Raw genomic sequence first — 10,524 nt, 5'->3', positions numbered from 1 at the left:
GTCTCTGGTGTTTATAGCTTCAGAGCAAACAAAACACATCATTCATAACAGAAACAGCTCGCAATAGCCACAGGAACGTTGCTGCAAGACAGGCATATGTAACGACGACTTAGCGCTCTTAAACGCGTGTGTCATTAAATACAGTCCTCCTGACAACAGGCCAGTGAAAAATCTAACAATCTACAGCAAAACCATCAATTATTATGGGCGTTATAACATACGTGTGCAGCTGGACGAAACATACACGTCGAACCCCCCCAGACGATTTAAATCCCTGACGAAACATACACGACGAACCACGGCAACGGGTTAACTTGGCCGCTCACATGAAATATGGCTGCATCCATGAACATCCATTAGTGTAACCAATGATCATCTGCTGCCTCCCACTCACACATCATGTTTGAGAAGTTGAGATGGTCAGTGTAATAACGAGGGGGGACCCAAAAAGAACTGGAATTTGTTTTTAGAAGGCAGGGTGCTTGTAGTACAGGCTTCTGCTTTTAGATTGCTGTTTGCAGCACCTTCCTGAATCAGTATGCTGGCTGGAGTCATCAGAGAAGTTTGCATTAGTGTTTGGTGAATTTTTTCCAAGTAACTTTTTGATAATTTGTTTCTAATGGCTGATTCACACAAACAGTATGCTGCTGTGATGTTTTGTTTCCTTTTGGTGAAAACAGCAGCAGAAACGGTTATGCTACAAACAGCCTACAAGGAAGCCGCCATGAGTAAAACACAAATTTACGAATGGTTCTCCTGTTTCAAATGTGGTGAAATGTCAACTGATGATCATCATCGAAGCGGACATCTTTCAACTGCCCAAACTGATGAAAGCGTGACAAAAATTCATCAGATTATTCTGGAAGATCGCTGGCAAACAATTGACAAACTTGTGGAGCTTACAGGGATCGCGTGGAGTTCCTGTCGGTGAATTTTAACCAAAGAATTTCCCATGAAACGACTTGCAGTGAAGTTCGTGCCTCACCTGCTCACCCCTGATCAGAGAGACAATCAGCTGCCTGCATGCCGTGCTTTGAAGGAGCACTTGAAAACCGATCTTGATTTGTTTTCCAAGGTCATAACTGGAGATGAATCTTGGTCCTACGGTTACGATCCTGAAACAAAGCAGCAGTCCAGCCAATGGAAAGGTCCCAATTCTCCATGCCCAAAAGAAGCACAAGTGAAGTCAAATGTGAAAACAATGCTCATATGCTGCTTCGATTCCAGGGGCGTCGTGCATTCAGAGTTTGTACCACAGGGTCAAACAGTCAGTTATTGTTTTGAAGTTTCGAAAAGTTTGCATAACAGTTTAAGGAGAAAATGTCCTGATTTGTGGCAAACAGGTGAATGGTTCTTTCATCATGACAATTTGCCTGCCCACACAGCACTGAGTGTGCAGCAATTTTTGACCAAAAATGGCATGACACCCTTGTGTCACCCCTGGTACTCACCTGATCTTGCCCTGTGCAACTCTTTTATTTCCTCGGATGAAAAGAGACCTCAAGGGAAAACGTTTTACTGATGTTGACGTGAAGAAAAAAATGACAGAAGCACTAAAAGGCATCATCAGTGATGAATTTTAAAAAAATGTTTCGAGCAATTTGAAAAAGAAAAACGTTTGGACAAGTGCATCGAATCAAATGGCGAGTACTTTGAAGGGGATTAAAGTTTTGTTATGTAAAAATAAATACAGAATTTTTTATAAACAGATTCCATTTTTTTTGGGGTCCTCCTTCATACTCTGTGCCAGTACCTGCAGTTGCTCTGTGTGGTATGGAAACATGTAGAGGTACTGTAGGACGTGTGGAACGTTTTTCTCAGCTGGCAGCGGCGCAGCGACTCCCATGGACTCCTGAATCATGGCTTACTGAATGTCTTCCTTCCTGTTCCTTCTGTGTTCTTTTTTCCACCTGTGTGAGGCATAGTCGTACCATTTCACAGTGTCCTGATGTGAAGGGATGTGGTGACAATCATACTGGTGTCGAAAAGCTTGCTGGGTCCTTGCAACACTTAACAATTTTGCATACCATACGACACACACTGTGCTCGCTGTTGCAATGTGGCCACCATATTTTGTCTCTCATGCGCCAGCGTCGCCACGCAGCTGAACTGCCAGTAAATCCTCCATTCACCCTAGATGGACATCCTTCTCACTTATATTCAGACAAACTGCTCAGAGATGCATACAGTAACTCCTTGTATTCAACGGTTTACTTTTCTAACATCTCAAATGGATCGCTCTGTACATTTTATATATAATTTGACCTGTTGTGACAAACGTATGCAGTAGATATTTTTATTTACTGCTCTTCTACACATGAAGCATTGGGGATTTTTAAGATAGAAAATAACACATGCATTTGTACTGCATAATATGCTTTTGTTTTTTCATCAGTTGACATTTATAGGGTTAATCTATGTGCAGTGGATGAGATGTAATTGTTTGTTATTTCAGGATTCTACAAATATATATTGCATAGCTCTCATTACTTGGTGAAGTAAATTTTTTCATGAATAAATGACAGTACCTTTTTCTTTGCAAACAAATTTATGGTGATGGTCCATTGAAGACAGTTCATACTGCACTGAGAAAATGTATTGAACTTTAGTAACAGTTCTTGCAACAAAGCTCAAGTTCCATGTGACAGTACACCCAAAATTAAGAAATTAAGCCACAGCTGTGATAAAGCTGTGACTAACCGGGCAGAAGAAGTTGAGTTGGGGTACGGAGGTGAACAATGTGTATAAGATATTGTGGCAGCGGTGGCCAGACTGGTTGACAAAATAGGAAAAGCTGATGCCCGATGCTGTCAGGTCTCACTGGAAGGAAAGATGAGAAGTGTGAAGACTGGATCATGTGTGACATATTGGAGATATCATGAGTTAACCTATTCCCTTACTGTGGTCCGACTGCTGGGCATAAGCTCCTATGCCTTGTACATTAGGGAGAGGGAAATTTTTTTATCATTTTACAATGCTAAAATAAGTGAGTGGGTTAACACTGTCACTAAAATTTCAGTATCTTCACCGAGGGTTCAGGCAGCTCTCGACACAAGTCTTTCCTTGCTTAAGAATGTGGTGTGTGATGTGAGTTGTGGTAGTATGCATGATAATCTTCGTTTTAGCATCTGTTTGGATGCTGGTGCTGTTCACATCAGCATTGTATGTCAATACTACTGTTATTCTCCTTGGGCATCAATTTTATATTTGTCAACTAATCAGTCTGGTTTGTTTCTATTTCAGAGGCACATGCAAGATAAAATTAAACGTGATTCTATATACGTCTGGCAGTGCCTCTGATTGGTTGGTTACTCCTCAAGGGCATCGCCCGTACTATTGGAAGCCCGCGGGAGAGTTAGCCAGCCACAAGCCATTTAATCATGCCACGATTGTCCGCACGTTTCCTCCTTCTACCCCCCAATATGTTAAGCCTGTGAGCTGTAGGTAGGGATTTACAGTACAGTGCTAGAGGTTATGATGCGCTGCATGTATTGGACGATTCGAAGGTAACTATTGCAATTAATAACATAAATGTTGCAGGGAGGTGAACAAGAAAACTTTGTTGATTGTAAGATCGAGAAAATGAGTTAACCCACATATGGTTAAATAATTTCTTGTAAAGTATTGAGCCAAGATGTCAGTAGAGTGGTTAGTTGTGGCCTAGACATCCAGGGTTTGATTCCTGACACCACATTCAGAACATATAGGAACACCTATTTCACCTATCAGATTTGAGCAAACTAGGTTATCTTAGTAGACTGATGGGCTGTGGTGGGCTGGACAACCAGGGTTTGATTTCTGGCAGAGGCAGAATGTTTTGTTTGCCACTAAGTCCAAGTTGGTTCTGGAGCTCACTCACCTACCTGTCCAATTTATATCAGTGCTTTTTCCTGAAGAATAAATATGCTGGAGTGTGGAGCTGACCAATCACCTCTGGCTTTTGCCAAGGTTAAGCATATGTGTAGAAATCGTTAATTTTTTGGGGTTGTTATATGCGAGATAAAAGTAGGCTTTACGGTTATTTGATTCTGAATGGAGGAAAACATGATAGAGAAGAGAAAGGATATGAACTGATTCATTGGTTTTAATATCTGTAGCAAATCCAAATTTCACTCTTGTTACTGTTTCATAATAGGATTTGTTTTTTTCTTTGTTCAAAGTGCACAGAATGATTAAAACACAAGTTTGTCTGTATATATACATTTTTGTTCCAAAAATATTGTGTAGATTTCTGTGAAATTCAATCATTGCAGGAAGTGTCTATATGAAAAGTACAGTAATTGGGTGAATTTCGTATTATTCCATTTTGGCCCAGTATGAAAGTTCAGATTACTCACAAAGGATTGGTGGTACATGACAGATATTGCTTAACTCCTATTTTAAATGTTTTTTTAGTGTGTATTTATTTAATGAAGTAGAAGGGAAAATAATTTGATTTCTCTGCAGAATGTGTAAGTGATTAGTTCTGCAAACAGCAGATTTTTAACTACTTTAAATGAACATACATTGAGCAGTCTAGAAGAGAAAAAACTAACATAGGAAAATGTGTAATGTAGATTGGAATGTATCTTTCCACTTGTTTAATCTTGTTCTGCATTTCTGCTTCACTGCAGTACTTACCTAATTAGAGAAGTTCTAGTTTTATTCTGCCATGCAGCTATCCTTTGTTCACCTCCCTGCTGTTTTATTAAACTGTGAAGTAGGTGCAGTATGTTGAACCTGGAGACAGATTTAAAATTTACTTTCTGTTAGTTTTGCTTTGACTTCATATTACCTTTTGCATGTGTGTAATCACTTTACATTAGTTTGTCCTGGCATTATGTAACTGCTATAAGAATTGTTCTATATTCATTCAGAAGTTGCAAGAGACATTGTAACATATCACATAGTTTCACTGTATTCATAACAACTTCATTTTATTCAGATGTTGAGGATGTGAAATTCGTCATCAACTTTGACTACCCACAAAGTTCTGAAGATTATGTCCATCGTATTGGACGTACAGGACGTTCGCAGCGTACAGGCACTGCATATGCATTCTTCACGCCCAGCAATGCAAAGCAGGCAAATGACTTGATTGCTGTTCTGCAGGAAGCCAACCAGGTGATCAATCCCAAACTTCATGAGATGGCACAGATGGCACGGTCTGGTGCATTTGGAGGACGGAGTGAGTGAAACTATATTCAACACATTTTAGTTTTATGGAATAATTTTATATGTGTTTCTGTGACCTGTTTTGTGTAGACATTCATCTTTCAGTGTATAATGACAGTATTCATTCTTCACTTTTAACAAATGTCCTGCTAATAATAGAAAATTTTGAATCATAACGAAACCCTGGTAGACCTGTGTTGCAACTATTCACAAAGTGTAACAGCAGTGTACTGTTTTTTTTATATTGGAATAGAAAATAATTGCATGTTCTGAAAGAACTGTGGCACATACTCAGAACACACAACAGTAACAAAGTTCGAGCTTAAATGAACTATTTGTCGTTTTACAACAAACATAAAAAGTTAAAGATGTCCCTCTGCTTAATTAATTAATTAATTAAGCACTGTACCATGATGACGTGGGAGGGTGGAGGTATAGCTCCACCATTCTTGACCACGACACTAGATGGAGGTGAGTGGTTAGCTTCATACCCTGGCCGCTTCACCCCCAGGAAAATCGCCACTGATACCCATTGGATAGGAGGCTGTGTAGGACCCAGATCATGTCTGGATGCTGAGGAGAAGAGAAAAATCTTGCCCCTACCAGGAATCAGAGCCCAGCCATCCAGCCCCGTTTGCATCACCATACTGAGGTATCCCAACTCCCTTACAAATGACATAAGGGGAACAAATTTATTTCTGGGAGATTACAGAAACAGTATTGGAACAATGGTAAATATAACATTTTTTGTATGCTTCATTCGCTCCTTTCGTTGCATAAGAAAGTTTGGTCATGTTCCTCTCTTCTTATTCTCTTAAGATTGAACTTGAAATGGGTGATGTGTGTTACATGTTATGTCCCCCCCCTCCCCAACACATGCTGTGATATTACCACAAACTGATCTTGACCATATCTACATTTTCCCCATTTCATCATTCACTATATTCTCATTTAATGCCGAGTTAAATTAAATTAAAATTCAACAAACTGATGAATTCAGTTGTCCTGTTGCATTATGGCTGAGGTTTCCATTTTAGTATAGATGTGTATTTGTTACTGTTATGGAGGGATGGTGGAAACCAACAATAAAATACAGTTCTTCCCCTCTGTGACAAGACAGCACCTATCCTTATAGAATTCCCTTGCTATCACACTGTATTGAAGTAAAACATCATTTGATCTGAAGGATATAGTAAGGCCCTTCAAAATATTGGCAATTTTTATAATCTTTTTTACATGGTATGATACACAAAAATTCTTTCATTGAATATAGACTCCCTTGGCCTGAAGACTGATGGTGCACGCAGACTGGGAATGTTACATTAATTACTGATTTGTTTCAGATCGAAGTCGCTGGGGTAAAGGTGGCGGCGGAGGTGGCAGTGACAGAGGGCCACGTGGCAGTGCCAATGACAGGCCAACTCGAGGTCGGGGTGATGATAGGGGACCTCGTGGAAGGATAGGAGATGACAGAGGACCTCGAGGTGGCAATGACCGTGGAGATCGTGCAGGTGACCGAGGTGGTCCACGAGGAGGCAATGACCGTGGTCCAAGGGGGGGAGGTGCAAACAGAGACAGGGGTGGGAGATCTAGTCGCTGGGGAGATAAGAGCCAGGACCGTGGAAGTAGGTTCTCAAACAATAATGAACCACAGAATGCAAACTTCCAGCCACTGGGCAACCCGTCTTCTGGCAGCAGGGGAGGGCTAGGACAGAACAATGCTTCTCAGATGGGTGGGCGAGGTGGTTTGGGGCAAAACCCACCTCCACTTTTGAGTATCCCACAACAGCCCCCACCCCCACCCCCACCACAGACGGGAAACATGAATCATTTTCAACATAACAGTTCTAAGAGCTCTGCCTCTACACCATACTACCAGCCCAACAACCCCCCTCCCAATATGACCAATAACAATGTGGGATACACAGGCTATGGTCAGTATCAGCAGATGAATGGCTATGCCTACAGTCAACCCCCACCACCACTTCCGAAGAATTAGGGAATTATATGTGTTGTGCCTGTTGTGTTAGAGCTTATCACTAGGTAGCAGCACATTCCAGTCACATAAGCCTTTTTATTCCCTTATTTCAGTGACGTATATTTGCTGTTTTCCTTTTTAGAAATATAATTTAATTTTTAGTACAGTTGCAGCCATACTGCTCATGGATGGTCTGTACAGTTGTCAAATTGTTCTGCAGTTCATTCAATAACCGTTCTTGATTTCAAAGTACATAGGCTGTACAGTAGAACCTGCTTGTAATGGAGTCCTGAGGAACCTGACCATTTTTGTTTGTCATAGTTTTCCTTCAAAAAGAAAATATTGCACAGTTCATTTCTGCTATATTTGTGATCCATATCATAAGCCAGAAATTTATGCTATGTCTGTACAGTACACTGTTACCATGTAGCCTTATATTTTTTTTTCATCAGACCATTAAGGTATTTGCACATGCCTTTTTGACTGGTTTAATATTTTCATCTTGTAGCAGGAATGGTCTGTCTCAGATAAGTTACAGGAGGGATAATACAAAACAGAATGTAACAGAATTGTAAATATTTGGACAGATTTGCTTTTCTGTTCTGTGCATTGAACTTCATGGCTGAAAGGTATAACTTTTACCATAGTATGTATTTGTAGCTGGGCAAATGGGAGTACATTGTCCTGTTATGTCATGATATTAAAGATTCTGTACTCAAGAGAATGGAACATTTATTCACCTTATTTATCTGAAGTTCTTTTGTAGGCTTCTAAGATTGTGAGATATGCATTTGTAATTTAATTTTCTGCTTCTGAGTGGTGGATCTGTTTACTGATGTTCCCCCGAGGCTTCACTATATTTAAATATTTAACAATCCTGAGCAGCCAGTATGTTTTTATTTTTTTGTGTGNGGGGGGGGGTCCAAAGACTGTGTAGATGCTTTAAAGTTGCCTCTGCATATGTCATTGGTTCTGTCATAATATTCACATGAAAGCTTTCAGGAGTAACCAGGCTAACCTGTTTTTTTTATTAAGAATTTGATACTAAAAATCTGAAGTACAGGAATGACGGTAATGTTACAGTGGTGAAATTTTTTTGTGCAGTTACAATAACAGCTGCAGAAATACGTTCTGCTGTGTCTCCTCTGTCTGTATGCAGAAAACTACTTAAAAAGAGTGTAGTGGATAATTAAGAAATTTTTTATTGGGAAGTTCCCACTGTCATGTCAGCACATTCCACGTTTTGTTGAAATCAGACATTGCACACTGCATGTAGATTCTGCATACTTCTGTTTATGTCTGAAGCAGAACTTGTATTTGGTGCAGAGGGTGGCAAGTGAAAGTAGAGAAAATTAAACACACATTTCATTTGCAGTACATTTGTTCTATAAGCCTTACAATTTTCAGTGTAGTTGAAGAAAAAGCATTAGCATGTCAGATTTGTTTTGCTCTGCATTTCTATTTGTAGTGCCAGCAGGCTTCTCAGTATTGTGTGGGCTGATACATCCTGATGCAGGAGTATTAACACAACACCACAAAGTACTTGAAACACTTATATCGCTATATATGAAGGAATCTTTCTCATTTCATTTCAGTGAGAGTGTAGAAAACTCTTATCTTTGATTGCACTGTATCCATAGAAGCAAATATAAATAAGCATATTTTGTGTATGATGATGCCATTGAATTTGAAAGGATAGGGAAAAGTTGATGTGGCATATTGAAAGGTGCTATCATTGTATTTGCTTGGAGAGACTGAGGATATCAATAAAAACATTTTGGTAAGAAGTCAGTATCCTGGCTAAGATTAGAATGTGACATTTCTTATATTCAAGTCAGAAGTAATGCTTGATCTAAGTTGCTTGGTTTCATACACATGCAAACCTTTTTTTTGTGTGTGGGGGGAGGGATGTTTTCACATTTAGTGTAGACAGATCCTGTGTGTGAAATTTTATGGCTGTATAAACTACTCATCACATGCTTCAACGTGTGAAGAGACGGTGAAACCTGTTGAGACTCGAAATGACACATGCCAAGAGAAAAGCAGCACATTAGCATAGGTGAGAAAATATGCATTAGGCTATTGCTTTTCAGTTTGCAGCTATCTATTTGTTGTATGACAGTATACTAACATTAAACAAGAGCACATACAAACAGAAGACTGGCTGTATTAGACCTGACTGTATTTTGGAACAAACACATACCAAGGGGGGAAGGAAGTCAAGGGTACTGATATGTCATCAAAAGTTTGTTGCACCAAATGCACTTATTCAAATGTATTATGAGAATCGAAGAAAAAATGTTATAAAGGAGTGCTGAATAAACTGTTTATATAAACCATTTAGAAATTCAGAAAAAAGTTGATATTCTAGCTTAAAAATGTATTAAATACAGTTCATTTCCTAACACTCACCACCAGTAAAATATAAATGGCATTTTAATCTCACAGAATGCAAGAACATGGATTTAAGCATCTTGTACATTGAAGTGAAACAGATTCCATGTATTGGATTAAAATTTTATGGAATTTTCCACTACATTCCCAGGCTAAAAGAAGTGTCAAGATAAAGACAGATTTCTGTTTGATTTGGGTTCCAGTTTAAGATGGATTTTACTGTACTTCTTTAATGGGTAGGTTTGTATTAAATGAGTTATCATGCACACAACATTAGATTGGATCCCTGATTGTTATGTTTGCTATGTTATGTATAAGGAACACCACTGCATTAGTATGTGTGACATTTTGTATCTTGCATACCTTGCTCTATTGACGTGGGAACAAAATAAATGTGCCGTGATTTCCTCTGACAGTAAGGGCACCATACGAGCCTGCCTGAGGCATGCTATGTTAAGTTATGAGTAAACATTTTTCTTGTAATTTAAAAATTGTACTTTTGTCAGTATTTCCTAGAGTTTAGTGACAGCCTGCTCCTGTGCAATAATGTGATAGTGTCTTGGTTTCACCCATCATGTAATCTCAGTCTTTGTAGTGTAGGTATTTTATAAATTGGAAATAAAAAATACACAGTAATGGTATTATCTACTTAATCATACCATGTCTTGAGGGTTTTTCTTTTGCCTTCACATTTTAAGTACGTAATACAAGGACAGTCTGCAGTGGAGGGGCCCTGGTAGTTTGAAGATAAGAAAGTGGACTTTCTGCAAGGGGTTCTAAGCTCAGTCTTTAGTCACAAATTTTTTTGCCAAAAGCAGAGCTTGGTTAGTGTGATGGCACATGCACAGAAGACATCTTTATGTATGGGTGGAACAGATGAGTCCATATTCTTTTACATCAGCTGTGAGGGGTTGAGAGATCATTTCATTGCTGGCGGCTGGTTTGTGTTGAGTGGCATATTCACTCCACTGTTCTATTTTACCTTCATTTACCTGCAT

At 39.3% G+C, this 10,524-nt stretch overlaps 1 protein-coding gene across 2 annotated transcripts in view; it reads left to right on the top strand.

Annotated features, from left to right (window-relative positions):
• The window catches only part of LOC111868646 (ATP-dependent RNA helicase dbp2), a 36,407-nt gene extending 26,225 nt beyond the window's left edge, over positions 1 to 10,182 (top strand). For both annotated transcript variants that reach the window (XM_023859491.2, XM_023859490.2), the window contains exons 12-13: positions 4,925 to 5,167; positions 6,498 to 10,182. In XM_023859491.2, coding sequence (XP_023715259.1) covers positions 4,925 to 5,167; positions 6,498 to 7,153 — 899 coding nt within the window. In that variant the 3' untranslated portion in view covers positions 7,154 to 10,182. The remainder of the gene's footprint in view (positions 1 to 4,924; positions 5,168 to 6,497) is intronic.
• Positions 10,183 to 10,524: the final 342 nt, after the last annotated feature.

The sequence above is a fragment of the Cryptotermes secundus genome, unplaced genomic scaffold (assembly GCF_002891405.2).
Source record: "Cryptotermes secundus unplaced genomic scaffold, Csec_1.0 scaffold696, whole genome shotgun sequence".
Classification (NCBI taxonomy): domain Eukaryota; kingdom Metazoa; phylum Arthropoda; class Insecta; order Blattodea; family Kalotermitidae; genus Cryptotermes; species Cryptotermes secundus.
Note: the sequence above shows the minus strand (reverse complement) of the source record. Positions and strands in the feature narration are given on the sequence as shown.